The sequence below is a fragment of the Colobus angolensis genome, unplaced genomic scaffold (assembly GCF_000951035.1).
Source record: "Colobus angolensis palliatus isolate OR3802 unplaced genomic scaffold, Cang.pa_1.0 Scaffold170, whole genome shotgun sequence".
In the NCBI taxonomy this organism is placed as follows: Eukaryota; Metazoa; Chordata; class Mammalia; order Primates; family Cercopithecidae; genus Colobus; species Colobus angolensis.
The window spans coordinates 560167-577232 of NW_012114822.1; the positions used below are offsets into that span (position 1 = coordinate 560167).

The 17066-nt window shown below is 42.4% G+C and overlaps 1 protein-coding gene across 1 annotated transcript in view; it reads left to right on the forward strand.

Moving 5' to 3' along the window:
* The window catches only part of RERE (arginine-glutamic acid dipeptide (RE) repeats), a 483164-nt gene that overhangs the window by 310502 nt on the left and 155596 nt on the right, over positions 1 to 17066 (forward strand). Inside the window, exons 8-9 of the mRNA XM_011938300.1 lie at positions 6286 to 6334; positions 15189 to 15313. Of these exons, the coding sequence (XP_011793690.1) occupies positions 6286 to 6334; positions 15189 to 15313 (174 nt within the window). The remainder of the gene's footprint in view (positions 1 to 6285; positions 6335 to 15188; positions 15314 to 17066) is intronic.

The following is a 17066-nucleotide window of genomic DNA, read 5'->3' on the forward strand; positions in this document are numbered from 1 at the left end:
GCTCTGTCCCCCAGGCTGGAGTACACTGGTGGGATCTTGGCTCACTGCAACCTCTGTCTCCCGGGTTTAAGCAATTCTTCTGCCTCAGCTTCTTGAGTAGCCGGGATTATAGGCGCCCACTACTGCACCCACTGCCACGCTTGGCTAATTTTGTATTTTTAGTAGGGGCAAAGCTTCTCCATATTGTACAGGCTGGTCTCGAACTCCTGACCTCAGGTGACCTACCCACCTCTGCCTCCCAAAGTGCTGGGATTACAGGCACGAGCCACCGCACCCCGGCCTACACCTAAATTTAAGCTAATGTACATGAAAACTTTTAAGATGACGATAAAGATAGATGTGTGTGTATGTAGCATTATCCTGGACATGACTTGCATCTTTGGTTTTTAATTCATATGGTAGTATTCTTTATCTGACGTGGCTAGGATTCATACTGCCTTTGGTCTGGATTTTGCTTCCGAAGTTGATGACCACCCTGGCTTTTACTAGACTTACTTTGTTTTTGTTAATTCAGCAGCATTGTGCATCCAAGCAGAAACCTCTTTAGTAGCTGTGTGTTTTTGTTGTTGTCATTTGGTTTTTGAGACAGTCTTGCTCTGTCACCCAGGCTGGAGTGTAGTGGCATGATCTTGGCTTACCGCAACCTCTGCCTCCCAGACTCAAGCAATCCTCCTGCCTCCTGGGACTACAGGCGCCTGCCACCACACCTGGCTAATTTTTGTATTTTTAGTAGAGCGGGGTTTCACCATGTTGTCCAGGCTGGTCTTGAACTCCTGACCTCAGGTGATCCGCCCACCTCAGGTGAGCCGCCATGCCTGGCCTGTTTGTTTTTTTAAAGACAGAGTCTGGCTCTATTGCCCAGGCTGGAGTACAGTGGCGTGATCATAGCTTACTGCAGCCTCAAACTCCAGAGCTCGAGTGATCCTCCTGCCTCAGCCTCCTGAGTAGGTGGGATTATAGGTGCGTGCCACCATGACCAGCTAATTAAAAAAACGTTTTTTTAGAACCTATTGCCCAGGCTGGTCTCAAACTCCTGAACTCAAGCTATCCTCTTGCCTCAGCATCCCAAAGTGCTAGGATTACAGGTGTGCATCACCATGTGTAGTGCTATGTGGTTTTGAACACACGATAGAAAGAGAACTGAATTTCTGTGAATAGCAATACTAATATGTCTGTTAATATCAAAACATTAATTAAATGCCTTAATACCTAGAAATGAGATAATGCTGTAGAACACCTAGGACAGATAGTAAGTGCTGAAATGTTAGCTACTGTTGTTATTAATCAAAGAAGAAAGCTGGCATCTTCTAGATGAATTTTAGCCTCCAGGACTTTCTGAAGTTCAGAATGTGCCATAATCAGTGCTTCTCAGAGCATGGCTTGTGGACCTCATTATTATTATTATTATTATTATTATCATCATCATCATTTTCTTTTCTTTCTTTCTTTCTTTTTTTTTTTTTGGCAGAGTTTCATTCTTTTTTTACCCAGGCTGAAGTGCAATGGTGTGACCTCAGCTCATGGTAACCTCTGCCTCCCGGGTTCAAGCAATTCTCCTGCCTCCCAAGTAGCTAGGATTACAGGCACACACCACCCCGTCTGGCTAATTTTGTATTTTTAGTAGGGACAGGGTTTTACCATTTTGACTAGGCTGGTTTCGAACTCCTGACCTCAGGTGATCCACCTGCCTCGGCCTCCCAAAGTGCTGTGATTACAGGCGTGAGCCACCTGGCCCAGCCTATTATTATTTTTTAATCCCAAGACTTGGCTTCCGGACCTAAAAGTCTCCTGCCCTGTATACCAAAAGACAGTGATTGTCTTGAGGTGTAGCCTTGGTTCCGTCGAGACATTTGAGTTAGAAGCGAAGCTAGCCACTTTTTTCGTGGAATATCAGTTACTCTTTGAAAGAAAAACTGACAAAAGAATATGCATATTGTTATGTAATGGGCTTATTACTATTTTTAAATCAATAAATATTTTGAAAGTTTTCAAAAATTTGGATTTCTTGGGACGTTCAGTAATTTTTATTTTTATTTCTTGCAATAAGCTTTATTTCCATTTTGTCCAAGGCTTGGGAAAGGGATCCAGGGTAGTGGCTGGAGGTGCCGCTTAGGCAGCAGCCCTGAACTTTTAGAGAGGCTCCTAAAAGGTTGCTGGGCTCTGTAGGCTCCTAGTGGCGGTTGAGGTGAGTCTTTTGGAAGAAACACTTACCCAGCCGAGCCTGGGGAGGTTGATCTGGTAGTCACCGATCTTCTTGTTGAGTTTCACCTCCTCCTCTAGGAAGTGGCTCTCCAGAAATCACGGAGATGGGGGTCTGTACAGGCAGAACCCAGGGCCTAAAGTTTGAGGGTCTGGTTCACGTTCTTCCCTAGGGACATGGTGACTTCCATGGCACCCAAGGTTTTTACCCCCACTCATTTTGAGATGGCTTCTCCACATCCTGGAAATGGGAGCCAATGCCACACACACATCTTTAAGAGACACTCTGTACCCTGAAGCTTCTCGGTAGGCCAATTCATGGAAGAAGTCACCTTTGCCTCCCAGAGCCACATCATTATGTTTTAAAGAGAAGCCCAGAGAGAGATGGGTGTAAGAAGCCCATAGATGCAAATTGACCAGGTGGTTGATGGCGGCTTCTACCTTGATGGGATAATTTCTGACGAATCCAAGAGCTTGCGGTTGGTCAGCAATGAGGCGCTAAGCACAAAAACAGTGGTGGCTGGTCCCAGAAGCAGGAGATGGCTGAGAAGGAGGGTCCTGGAGGTTGCAAATGGAGAGGAGCTTGGAGGGCGGCTGGAGGCTGGAACAGATGGAGTCCCAGGATGTGTGCTGTCCATTGTTGAAACAAGAGACAGATTCTGGGACCACCAAGATACACTCCAGTAATTATTAAGAGTGTAAAAGGGTACAGAGACCTAAAAGTTTGAGAAATGTTGTGTTAACGCAAAATGTAGTCGTTGCATCAAGATTGCAATGGTTAAGAGTGTTTCCTACAAGCTGTTGATATTATGTTTAAATATTATTAATGAGTGAGGTATGAACCACAAAAGGTGCATTCAAGAAGGGGGCAGTTCACAGACTCACTTTGCACCTGGCTGCAGCCTCATGGGCGTGCTTTTTCCATGTGCCAGGGAAACATTCGGGGGTGTTGTGGCTGCCTAACCTATCAAGGGTGTTGCAACTGTCTGGGGATACAGGATAAAAAAAAAAGAAAAAAAAAGAGGAGAGCAGTGTGGCAGCAGGGGAGGGATACTTAGTTCAGTAAGGAGGATTCTGATTGCTCAGTGGATCCAGATATAACTGGATGCTGGCACTTCCCCAACATGTGTACTTCTTGTCTTTCATCTTCAGTTCATACTCTGACAGTTTTTCTGTCAGATGCATCAAACTTTCTCTAATGGGATGTGTTACTATCTACCTCTTTATATCTTGGACCTAAAAAGTACTTTTGCCATTTATTATATATTTTGTAACTCTTACATATAGTAGGTTAATGCCATTGTCTGCACCTCAGATCCTACCTGCTGAAAAAGAACTTTGTTGTATTCCTTGCTACAGAATCCTGATATTTAAAAGTTACATACAATTTAAAAATACTTTTGTTGCAAAGAGGGATTTTAAAATAAGCTTTTAAGAAGGTTCCTTATTTTATCTTTGTTTTCATGTTATAGCCTACTTATTAGTACTCTTCCCTGATACAAACTTAAAAGAAACAATTTTCAAGTCTCTTAAGATGGTCCAATACATTTTTTGTCTCATTTCTGTTAGTTTAATAATAATTATCTGCATCCTATTTTTATGGAAATACATGACATATAAGTAGTTCTACTCAGCAGGGTATTGGGGAGCTTGTTTCATTATCATGGCACATTGGGTTTTTTTAGCTAAATATAACAATAAATTAGCTTATTAAAATAAAAATGGGGTTGGGGGGTGAGTGCAGTGGCTCATGTCTATGATTCCAGCACTTTGAGAGGCTGAGGTGGGGATCCCTTTGAGCCCAGGGTTTTGAGAACAGACTGGGCAACATAGCAAGACCTCATCTCCAAAATAAAATAAAAATGGAACAGGAATGTTTTTTCTGGAATTATCAAGGACTTAACAGTGCAGCCATGGTATGGAAATGATCTCCAACCACTGGAGAACTCTAGAGTAACAGACCTTCTGAAAGAACCCGAAGGTTGAGCTGCAGGCACAAGTTACTGAATGGGCTGTGGCTGGAGGTTTCTGAAATGATACATTCTGGCTAGACCTGCTTGTAGGCAAGAAAGCATTTGGAAAGTATTTAGAACTTTTGGCAGCTTGTTTTGCTCACAGCTAGTTAGAAAATAGAAAGGGACAAGTTGGAAGGGAAATAGTGGTAACACTGACTGCTTGCTTGTTTTTCTTGAAGAAGTGCTCGTGATTAAAATAACTTGGCTGATTTGATTCCTCTGCATACCTCCTAAAACAGCTTCTTCCATTTCCTGTATAAACGTATGAGAGCAAACCATCTTTTTTCCACATGCCATTCTCCTAATGAAGAAATGAAGATGACTTGTATGATGAAGTCATCCCACATGCAAGCATTTCCCCATCACCACCCCTCCCTTTCAGCCTGCCACCTCTGCATGCTTTCATTTCTACTTGGAAAGTCCTCTTTTTTTTTTTTCCTGCTGCTAGGCCTGTTATCTCCTTCTGTGTCTCCTCTTGAAGCCTGCCTCATTTTGGTACCTCCCCTTCACATTTTTGTACTGTGTCTTCTGAAGTGTCTTACGTTGATGAATACAGGCATCAGCCTGTTCTGGTGTTTTGGTGCGGATGCTGCCTCGCCAGCTGGAGGCTTGTAAGATTCTTGAGGACTGGACCACCACATTTCTCCTTCTTCTTCCTCTTCTTCTTCATCATCTTCTCCTCCTCCTTGTCTTCCTCGTCCCTTTCTCCTCTTCCTTCCTCCTCCCTTTCTCTCCTTTTTCCTTGTCTTCTTTTTTTCTTCCTTTGTCACATTTACTACCACCTTTGCCCAAACAAGATTCTTCGTGAGAAAATGGTTGGATTAAAAGAAGAAAGTACTGAACCCAGGTGCCCTAAAGGAAATAATAGCTTTCCAAAATGTATTTTTAACAATTTCAAACATAGTGGGTATGGCTATCAGATCCATGAGAGAAAAACAAGAGAGTGTGCCTCCTCTTGGGCCATCTTCTTTGACACTGTTTTGTTTGTTGCCTTGTTTATAGACAGGGTCATGCTCTGTTGCCTGGTCTGGAGTGCAGTGGTGCGAACATGGTGCACTCCAGCCTTGGCCTCCCAGAGCAAGTGATCCTCCTAACTGAGTCTACAGGTGTGCACCACCATGCCCAGCTAATTTTAAATTTTCTTATAGAGATGGGATCACTTTGTGTTGCCCAGGCTGGTTTTAAACTTCTGGGCTCAAGCGATCCTCCCGCCTTGGCCTCCCAAAGTGCTAGGATTACAGGTGTGGACCACTGTGCCTGTCCCTGTTTGCTTCTTTATCCCCAACACCTAGGACAATTCCTGGCTTATAATAGGTACTTGAATATTTGTTGGATGGATGGATGGCTCAGTCTGTGTCCTAGGATAAGTTTTCTCATTTGTATTTGATAAGGCTTATGGTAGGGCACCCTGAAATGTTTTGAAAGGAAGAAATGTGTGACTGGAATTGTACTACAGGAAAGTCCATCTCTCTGAGGCATGAAAGAATGATGGTATAGGGGCTGGGTGCGGTGGCTCGCGCCTATAATCCCTGCACTTTGGGAAGCTGAGGCAGGTGGATCCCTTGAGGGTCAGGAGTTCGAGACCAGCCTGGCCAAACATGACAAAACCCCAAATTACTAAAATTACAAAATTTACTGGAATTTACTGCTAAAATTACAAAAATTAGCCGGGCATGGTGGTAGGCACCTGAAATCCCAGCTACTCAGGAGGCTGAGGCAGGAGAATCAGTGGAACCCAAGAGGCGGAGGTGTCAATGAGCCAAGATCGTGCCTCTGCACTCCAGCCTCGGCGACAAGAGCGAGACTCTGTCTCAAAAAAAAGAACAATGATATAGGAAGGTTCTCATGAAAGGAAGCTGCAGTTCTTAGGATTTTAGAAGGAAAAGGTTTTAGAGGTGTGTGTGTGGTGGAGGGTGGTGTATGTATAGAGAACATTAGAAGTAGTGGGGACGTTAATTCTTCCTCATTTTTTCCTCATTTATTTGAAGAGAATTACTTTTTTTGAAAAATGTGTGAATGTTTATGTCAAAACTATATTGTGCTAACTTAATCTGCTCTATTTCTGTTCCAGGAGGCTGAACAGTACCCAGGGGGAGATTCGTGTTGGTCCTAGTCATCAGGTGAGGTTCATTTTCATAGCTTCCTTAATAGATTTTTGTTTCTTACTATTCTTCTGGCACTTTATTCTGTTGAGCAGCATCTTAGAATGTTGTTAAGTGCTATAGGGAATTTTATATAAATACGGAGGTTTTGTTTTTTTCCCCTCAGATCACCGCATTTCAAAAATTGTGATGAAATACATACATGAAGTAAAATTTACCATCTCCCATTTTTAAGTGCACAGTTGAGTAATGAAGCATGTTAATATTGTTGTGTAGCCATCACCGTCATCTATCTCTAGAACTCTTTCTGTCTTGCAAAACTGAAACTCTATACCCAGAAACAGTAACTCCATTTTCCTTCTGCAGCATTGGCAATCACCATTGTCCTTCCTCTCTCTGTCTTTGACTGTTCTACCTCATAAAATACCTCATGTGAGTGGAATCATACAGTATTTTGTCTTTTTGTGCCTGATTTATTTTACGCAGCATAATGTCCTCACTGTTCATCCGTGTTAATAGCATGTGTCAGAATTTCCGGCCTTTTTAAGGCTAAATGACCCATTGTATGTGTGTATCACAGTTTGTTTATCCATTCATCCATTGATGAACACTTGGTCACATATTTTTATTTAAAACATTTTAAAGCCAGGCGCGATGGCTCATGCCTGTAATCCCAGCACTTTGGGAGGTTGAGGCGGGCAGATCACTTGAGGTCAGGAGTTCGAGACCAGCCTGGCCAACATAGCAAATCCCATTTCTACTAAAAATACAAAAATTAGCCGGGTGTGGTGGCAGGTGCCTGTAATCTCAGCTTCTTGGGTGGCTGTGGCAGGAAAATCACTTGAACCTGGGAAGCGGAGGTTATAGTGAGCTGCGATCGTGGCCACTGGACTCCAGCCTGGACAACAGAGCAATACTTCGTCTCAAAAAAAAAAAAAGATAAAAGATGTTTAAAATCTCTTTTCCCGGCTGGGTGCAGTGGCTCTGGCCTGTAATCCCAGTACTTTGGGAGGCTGAGGCAGGTGGATCACCTGAGATCAGGAGTTTGAGACCAGCCTGGCCAACATGGCGAAACTCCATCCCTACTAAGAATAGAAAAATTAGCTGGGCATGGTGGCGGGCGCCTGTAATCCCAGCTACTCAGGAGGCTGAGGCAGGAGAAATCACTTGAACCCAGGGGGCAGAGGTTGCAGTGAGCCAAGATTGTGACACTACACTCCAGCCTGGGCGACAGACAGACTGTCTCCATAAAAATAAACAACCTCTTGTCCTTCAGCAGAGTCAAGATGGTTAGGACACTTTTCAGTCAGAGAGTTGCTGTGTCACCACTGTTGCCCTTTCTTATTTTGTCGCGTTTACTACAGCTTTTTAGTTTTTGTTGTTGTTTTTACTTTTTTCAGAGACAGGATCTCACTCTGTTGCCAAGGCTAGAGCACAGAGGCATGATCACGGCTCACTGCAGCCTTGACCTCTTCCTGGGCTGAAACAATCCAACCTGTCTTAGCCTCTGAGTAGCTGGGACTAAAGGCATGTGCCACTGGGCCCGGCGCATTCTCTTTTGATCTCAGTGTCAGTTAGGATGCTTTCACTGGCACTACTCTGGCTCTGTTTCTGTCTCCCATGTCACGGCATCCTGATCAGGCAGGACTGGGGCTTTACTGTGCTTCTCTGAGACTCTCTTGTACCCAGGTGGCCTCCATGGAGGCGGCGTCATCCTCAGCTCAGTTCGACTAATTCTAAGATACACTTTTTTCCTTCACATTTGCTCTCTGTAGTTAGACTTCATTGTATATTCTGTGATGTGGTTATAATTTATTGGCTACATTTTGTCCTTTCTCAACGCACATAAAATAACAGTGAATCATACAATGAATGAAATTTAGCAAGTATTGAGAGGAAGAAAGAATTGGACTTCTTTTCCCCTTAGGAGCAAGGAAAATTTCCCCAGCATGTCCCCAGTAGATCCACATACTGTGGCCATGGATTGGGTCACGTGTCTGTTTCTAAACCATGAGGAAGGAGTTGAGGCTGATTAGCACTTGAGTTGGAATGGATGCTGGGGAGTACACAGCTAAGGCCGTCATGTCTAAAGACATGGGATACAGGCAGCAGTGAGCCTTGGAAAGAAATTAAGAAGTGAAGGAGTTAAGAAGTGAAGTGAACACAAAAACTATTAGGGTCACATAGTTTATAGAAGATACTTCTCATCCCGGACCTGGAGTTATAACTAATACAGATGGAAAGAAGCTGCAGGAGGACAATCTCTGCTTGTGCAAGTAGAGTCTTTTGTTGGTGTGTTCCATTAGGTGGGCCTGACTGCTGCCTTGGGGCTGTATTTTCAATCTGGGAACCTGGTACTCACCTAATGCCACTCAATTCCGTCTCCCATTCCCTACTTTCTCTTGCACTGTATTTTACTACCCATTTTTTCCCTCTCACTGTGTGTTTCCAGTGTCTGGAGATCTTTGTACCAGACTTTTATTTTATAGATTTTTTTTCCCTACCATAAAAGAAAATGTAGTTCCTAAGGAAAAGATGCTTACATTCTTGGAAAAGGAGCAAATTTTACTGTGATTGGAGTTTTGTATACTACCATTTAAAATCAGATATTTGGTTTTTTACATCAGATTTTAAATGTATTCTGTGTGCTTCATTTTCGAAAAGAAATGTTTTGGAGCACCAAAAATAATAGAATTTTTAAAAAGGAATTGGTAACATTTACCTTTTTAAAGTTTTTGACTTTTGGCTCACGCCTGTAATCCCAACACTTTGGGAGGCCAAGGTGGGCAGATCATTTCAGCTCAGGAATTCGAGACCAGCCTGGGCAACATGGCAAAACCCCATCTCTACAAAAAATACAAAAATTAAGTGGACGTGGTGATGCGTGTCTGTAGTCCCAGCCACTCAGGAGACCGAGGTGGGAGGATTGCTTGAGCCTAGGCGGCTGAGGCAGCACTGAACCAAGATCACACCATTGTACTCCAGCCTGATGACAGAACCAGACAGTCTTTAAAAAAAAAAAAAATCCTTTTTATTAGGGAAAATTAACCTTTTTATTATACTAACATATACAAAAGCAGGGAAAGAATAATACAATAAAGTCCTTCTCTTCATTACTCAGCTTCCACAAGTATCAAATCCTAGTCAAACCCATTTCATTTATTCACCCTCACAGCTCTTCCTTCTTTTATTTTAAATGCCTCGCAATACATCATTTTCCTTGTAGATGTTCCAAAGATAAGGGGTTTGGACACAATCAAATATGTCACAACATGTAATAGTTAGCAATTTCTTAATATTCAGGTGTATGCTATGCCCAGATTTCCCTAATTATCTGTCTGTATCTTTCTCTGTTTCTTTGTATTTTCATAGTTCAAATTAGAATCTAAATGAGAGCCATTCATTGCAGTTGGTTGATACATCTCTTAAATCTCTCTTAATTCACAGGTCCTTCCCCCAGTCCCCCAATGTATATGGTAAAGAAGCTGTTTCATCCTGTAGGGTATTCTGTAGTCTAGATTTGGCTGATTGCATTAAATTTGTTACCTTGTTCTTTGCATGACTTGAGAATCAGTAGTTAAATCTGGAGGTTCGACCGCATTCTAATTTGGTACCCTGCCTTCCGGAAAAATGCTTCCTGGGTGGTATGTACTTCTGCCAGGAGGCTCATATGTCTCTTTTTTAATTGTAATTAGCAGCCACTGATCATTTCTTTCTTTCTTTCTTCTTTTTTTTTGAGATAGAGTCTTGCTCTGTTGCCCAGGCTGGAGTGCAATGGCACAATCTCGTCTCACTGCAACCTCCGCCTCCCGGGTTCAAGCCATTCTCCTGCCTCAGCCTCCTGAGTAGCTGGGATTACAGGTGCCCGTTATCACGCCCGGCTAATTTTTTGTATTTTTAGTGGAGATGGGGTTTCACTTTGTTGTCCGGGCTGATCTCGAACTCCTGACCTCATGAAACACCCGCCTCAGGTTCCCAAAGTGCTGGGATTACAGGCGTGAGCCACCATCCCTGGCCACCACTGATTGTTTCTTAGATCCATTATTTTATTAGGGATTTCAAAACAGTGATACTCTAATTCTACCATCCATTTATTCATCATACAAATAAAATGAAACTTCACCTTTATCTTTGAGTAATTACCAGTGGATTTAAGGTTATTTTTTAATCTATAATGAACTGATTAACGTTCCTGCTGTATTTGTCCTTTTCACTTAATCCCAGTAGTTTTTGTCCTTTTCATTTAATCCTTTTTCTCTGGTAAGACATGATTTTACTGCCTCACCTTATACATTGTCTTCCCTAGATCTGGAATTAAACTTGTCTCAGAAGAGCCCTCTTTTGTTGTAGTGGGAAGTGGTATTTATATACTGGGTGCTGGGGTATTCATTCTTACTGGGTTGGTTGCTATTTCAAGGCCTTTTCTGTAGACAGAATAGGAAATAGGTGTTTTATTTTCCTACTTTCTTAAAGATAAAATACATTATAAATTTATACTGATATATCCAATTCAAATTCATATTTTTATATGGCCTTTATACTAATTCTGTCCTTCTTTTATCTATATCTTTATCTTTTTCCTGTGACTCAAATCCCATTTTTTTTTTTTGAGACGGAGTCTCGCTCTGCCGCCCAGGCTGGAGTGCAGTGGCCAGATCTCAGCTCACTGCAAGCTCCGCCTCCCGGGTTCACTCCATTCTCCTGCCTCAGCCTCCGGAGTAGCTGGGACTACAGGCGCCCGCCACCTCGCCCGGCTAGTTTTTTGTATTTTTTTTGTAGGGTTTCACTGTATTAGCCAGGATGGTCTCGATCTCCTGACCTCGTGATCCACCTGCCTCGGCCTCCCAAAGTGCTGGGATTACAGGCTTGAGCCACTGCACCCGGCCTCAAATCCCATTTTTTAATGATACCAACAAAATTACTTATTTGCTTCAATTCCATAATACACATATAAAAGCCCAGAATAATAATAATCACACCGCTACAAACAATATACTTATTGAAAAGTTTAGTATTGCATTTTGTTTTGTATATCCTGCCAGGGCTGTATAAGCAAATTAATATATCTTAGAGTTACTTGAAACAGTTCGTAGAGTAGAACCAGCTCAGTTGTTGCATTTCTCTCCATTTGGTTTGCAGTTTTAATGAGATTATTATTATTTAAGCTTCTTGCTTTCATTCTCTCTGCTCCTTCTTAGATAAATAATGACATAATATACATCCTTTTTGCCACCTTTCTTTTAACAAGATATTCTTGTGTTCTCCTCATAGCAGTATATAGAGCTCCTTCTCATTCCCTTCTATAATACTGTTTCATAGAACTCCATGTATGAATGTAGCAGTTTATTCATCTAATCCCTGTTAATAGGCATATGAGTTGATTGTCCAGTCATTTGCCATTACATGTAATGCGCAGTGAATAGCCTGTGCATATGGATTTTAATGTTTTTGCCAGTGTGTCTTGGGGCTATATCCCCAGAAGGGGGGTGGCTGACTTAGAGGACAAGTGATATATAATTTTGAGGGTGTTGCCACATTCCCCTCCGTGGAGATTGTATCAGTTTGTGTTGACACTAGCAACTAATATGAGTGCTAAGTTTTTTCATGGCTTTATGTATTGTCAAACGTTTGGATTTATGTCAATATAATAGATGCAAAATTGAATATGTGCCATTAATTTGCATTTCTGTTGTCAGTGAGGTTGACTCATCAGTTCTTATGATTAAGAGGCATTTTCGTTTCTTTTTCTGTAAACTGTCTAATTATATTTCTAGTCCATTTTTCTCGAGGATGGAGGGGGAGCTTGGTCCTGCTCACAGTAATAGTACTTTTCAAGTAATTTAACAGACATTAGAGAACTGCTGTACCCAGTACTGTACTTGGTGCTGGGGAAGCGGAGCTCAGTACTAGTGTCAAAGACCTTTTGATTCCAACATTTGTTGTATTATTATTATTATTATTATTATTATTATTATTAATTTTGAGACAGAGTCTTGCTCTGTCAGCCAGGCTGGAGTGCAGTGGTGCAATCTCAGCTCACTAGAACCTCCACCTCCCAGGTTTCAAGCGATTCTTCTACCTCAGCCTCCCAAGTAGCTGGCACTATAGGTGTGCACCATCATGCCTGGCTAATTTTTGTATTTTTAGTAGAGACAGAGTATCACCGTGTTGGTCAGGCTGGTGTGGAACTCCTGACCTCAGGTGACTCACCCACCTCAGCCTCCCAAAGTGCTGGGATTACAGACGTGAGCTACCCCACCAGGCCCATTGTGTTTTAATTTTATCCTACTATTTTCACTATATATTAAGCAGAACTAATTGTGACACTCAGTTTGATGTTATAGAAGTCAATACTTAACCAAAGAAGAACATCCTTGCTTGGAGAAAGTCAGCTTGATACACATGTAGAGGCATGGAAGACAGCCTGTAAAGCTGTGTGGGTGCTCACGGCTAGCCTGAGAGCCACATGGCCTATTGATGTGATGTTTTGCTATGCAGTTGCCTCAAAAACTTGAATAACCGACATTTAAAACCACAAGCTTTTACATAAAAGTGAAGATTTCTGGAATTTGGAAAAAGATGAAGGATGGATGTACACAAACTGGTTCCCATTCCTGTGTGACAGCATTCCCTGGATGGGGCAGTTCTATCTCCATTTCACCGTGGTCCACTTCACTCTTGAGTACTTAACACCTGCACATCCAGGTGGGGAGTCACTGCCACACATAGCTGTTCAGCACTTGGAAGTCCAGCTTGGGATATGGCATTTTGTTTAACGTGACTACTAGAATATTTAAAATTAAATATGTAATTCTTACTTTATTTCTTTTTTTTTTTTGAGACGGAGTCTCGCTCTGTCGCCCGGGCTGGAGTGCAGTGGCCAGATCTCAGCTCACTGCAAGCTCCGCCTCCCGGGTTCCCGCCATTCTCCTGCCTCAGCCTCCTGAGTAGCTGGGACTACAGGCGCCCGCCACCTGGCCCGGCTAATTTTTTTGTATTTTTTAGTAGAGACGGGGTTTCACCGGGTTAGCCAGGATGGTCTCGATCTCCTGACCTCGTGATCCCCCCATCTTGGCCTCCCAAAGTGCTGGGATTACAGGCTTGAGCCACCGCGCCCGGCCTATTCTTACTTTATTTCTATTGGATGTTGCTGACTTATCTTCAACCTGCTGCATTCACTTAAATTTTTTGCCCAGGCTTTGTGTACCATGGAGCTTTATCAGACTGATGTGCCCATGTTCATCATTTGACAGGATGAGAACATGAGTATCTTGCAAATGTCTGACTTTTCACAGGTCTCTGCTGTTTATGGTGGTCATGGCACCTGCTTGCTCTTGCTCTGTCCCAGCAGAGTATGGTTGAGAAAATGCCATGGGTATTTGAATCTGATGACTTAGAGTCTTTTTGGGGAGCACTGTTGCTCAAATATTTTTTAAAATTCTTTTTATTGAGGTATACTCTATGTACAGCGAATTGTTTGAATCTTATGTATGCTTTTCAGTCTGCCCTGATGATTCATATCAAGGCACAGAACATTTCTGTCATCCCAGAAAGGTCCTTCCTGTTCCTTCACAAGTAATTCCTTTTTCTGTAAAGAAGTCACTGCCCTGATTTCTGTCACCACAGGTCAATTCAACTACACTCACATACCCACCCACACATAATTTTTTTTTTTTTTTAAGAGGGAGTCTTACTCTGTCACCTAGGCTGGAGTGCAGTGGCACGATCTTGGCTCATTGCAAGCACTGCCTCCCAGGTTTAAGCGATTCTCCTGCCTCAGCCTCCTGAGTAGCTGGGACTACTACAGTAGCTGGCGCATACCACCACGCCTGGCAAATTTTTGTGTTATTATTAGAGATGGGGTTTTATCATGTTGGCCAGGCTGGTTTTGAACTCCTGACCTCAGGTGATCCACCCTCCTCAGCCTCCCAAAGTGCTGGGATTATAGGCATGAGCCACCGCGCCCAGCCTCAACTCTATATATGTCTATTTTTTAATTAAATTAAATTAAATTTAATTTTACTTTATTTTATTTTTGAGATGGAATTTCTCTCTCTCTCTGCCGGGCTGGAGTGCAGCGGTGCGATCTCAGCTCACTGCAACCTCCGCCTCCCAGGTTTAAGCAGTTCTCTGCCTCAGCCTCCCAAGTAGCTTGGATTACAGGCACCTGCCACCATGTTTGGCTACTTTTTGTATTTTTAGTAGAGACAGGGTTTCAGCATCTTGGCCAGGCTGGTCTTGAACTCCTGACCTTGTGATCCACCCACTTCAGCCTCCCAAAGTACTGGGATTACAGGCCTGAGCCACCGGGCCTGGCCTTAACTATGTATTTTAATGTTAACTTTAATACTCATCTTTTTTTGGTATTGACCATGACTTACATTGCTCTTGAGTGTCTTAAGAGTAACATTTTTGTGATAGGATAGCTCACTTAATTTTTTAGCAAATATCCTTAGGTGAGATATCATTATTTGTATGTCTTCTTTGTCAGCTTGTTATATTGGAAGTGTAAGTGCGTTTCCCTTCTTTATCAATAGCTGTTACCATGTAAAGACATTAGTTTGTTTTTTTGTTTATTTATTTTATGCATATGTGTCTGCTTCTGTTTTACTCTTGGTATCATGCTGGCACTGGTTTACTCTGACACTGTTAAGCAGATATTAAACAGTCTATTGTGAAATCTATGGTGAAATGATCCTGACTGTGAAATAGGTCAGTTTAAATGACTCATGGTTTTGATGTTATTTTTCTGCCATCCAAGGAAAGAGGCTTAGTAAAACATTGTATCTGTTCCTAAAGACTGTTTATTGAGATAGCTCTTTATAATTAATACATGCCTTGATTGTGACTTATACTCATCCCTGTCTTACAGGCCAAACTTCCAGATCTGCAACCATTTCCTTCTCCAGATGGTGATACAGTGACCCAACATGAGGAACTGGTCTGGATGCCTGGAGTTAACGACTGTGACCTCCTTATGTACTTGAGGGCAGCAAGGTAATAGGAATCTACCCCCATCCTGCTTTCTGAATTACACCATCTGAACTGTATAGGCAGTACACTTCGCCTTTCCCCTGAGATTTTATTTCTATATTGGGCATTCTCTGACTTTAAGTTTGGTTACACCCTCTGTAATCAGGACCCTGGTTCTTCTTACCAGAGAATAATTTTTTTCATGATGAAGTAATGTTTTTCTTCTTGGTGTTTGCCCCACATCAAATTTTGGGACTTTTCAAGATGAAAACAGCTTAGGCCATACATAGAGTTATCAGAACCTCTCAGTCCAGTTGAGTACTTGAGTCATTTACCTCATCTTAAAACCCCACTACAGGGGGGTGGGGGTGAGGGGAGGGAGAGCATTAGGACAAATAGCTAATGCATTCAGGGCTTACAGCCTAGATGACAGGTTGATAGGTGCAGCAGACACCGTGGCACACGTATAGCCATGTAACAAGCCGACACGTTCTGCGCTTGTATCCTGGACCTTCAAGTAAAATGTAAAACAAAAACAAAACCCACTACAGATTTCATGTTCTCTCTCTACTTTGTGGCTGTTCATTAGTGCCTGTCCTGAAGTTGACATTTTTGTGTCTTCAGATGCAGAGACAAGTGTGCATTTGCTCTCACACATCACAGAGCAGGCAGGCAGACTTTGTATGTAGTGATTCTGGTCTTGGCAGCATCAATAGCATGCAATGACAACAAAAACACGAAAGCAAGGATTAGGGCATCCGAATTTTAGCCCTGGCTGGGTTTGTGGGTTTCTTTTTTTTTTTCTTTTCTTTTTTTTTTTTTGGGTTGTTACTTGTTTTGTTTTTTTGAAACAGGGTCTTGCTCTGTCACCCAGGCTGGAGTACAGTGGCACAATTATAGCTCACAACAGCCTTAACCTCCTGAGCTCAAGCGATCCTCCTGCCTCAGCCTCCTGAGTAGCTGGGATTATAGACACATGCCACCATACCTGGCTATTTTTAATTTTTGTTGTTGTTGTTGTTGAGATGGGGGTCCTTGCTGTGTTGCCCCAGTTACCTGGCTGTTTTCTAGTCAACGGTGTTGTGCATGGTGGCATTCAGTAGAGATGAGAATGTGTAAGTGGAGTGAATGACCAAGAGGTTTTATCTCTGGTTTTTTTTTTTTTTTTTTTTTTTTTTGAAGACAGGATCTCACGCTGGAGTGCAGTGGTGTAATCACGACTCCTTACAGCCTTAACCTCCTGGGCTCAAGTGATCCTCACACCTCGTCTTCCCCAATAGCTAGGACTACAGGCATGCACCACCATACCTGGCTAATATATTTTTTAAAGTTTTTGTAGAGATGGGGTCTCTATGTTGTCAGGGCTGATTTTGAACTCTCTGACCTTAAGCAGTCCTTCCATGTCAGGTTCCCAGAGTGCTGGGATTACAAGCATGAGCCATCACACCCAGCCATGATTTTTTACTTTTAATTCACTTAAAGGTAGTTGATATGCAGAATGAGAGGAATTAAGTAAAATTTTAAATGACTTAATTTCACATGTTTTCTGGAGACTTTTCTTTCAGAAGATTGTCATCTACTGAAATATTGTGGCTCATAGATTTAGATTCTTCATGCTCTCAAATCTAAAATCTTAGTACTGATAAAGCATGAGAAGAAACAATACAAATGGATCTGACTAAAAGTAACATATGTGGCCGGGCGCGGTGGCTCAAGCCTGTAATCCCAGCACTTTGGGAGGCTGAGACAGGCGGATCACGAGGTCAGGAGATCGAGA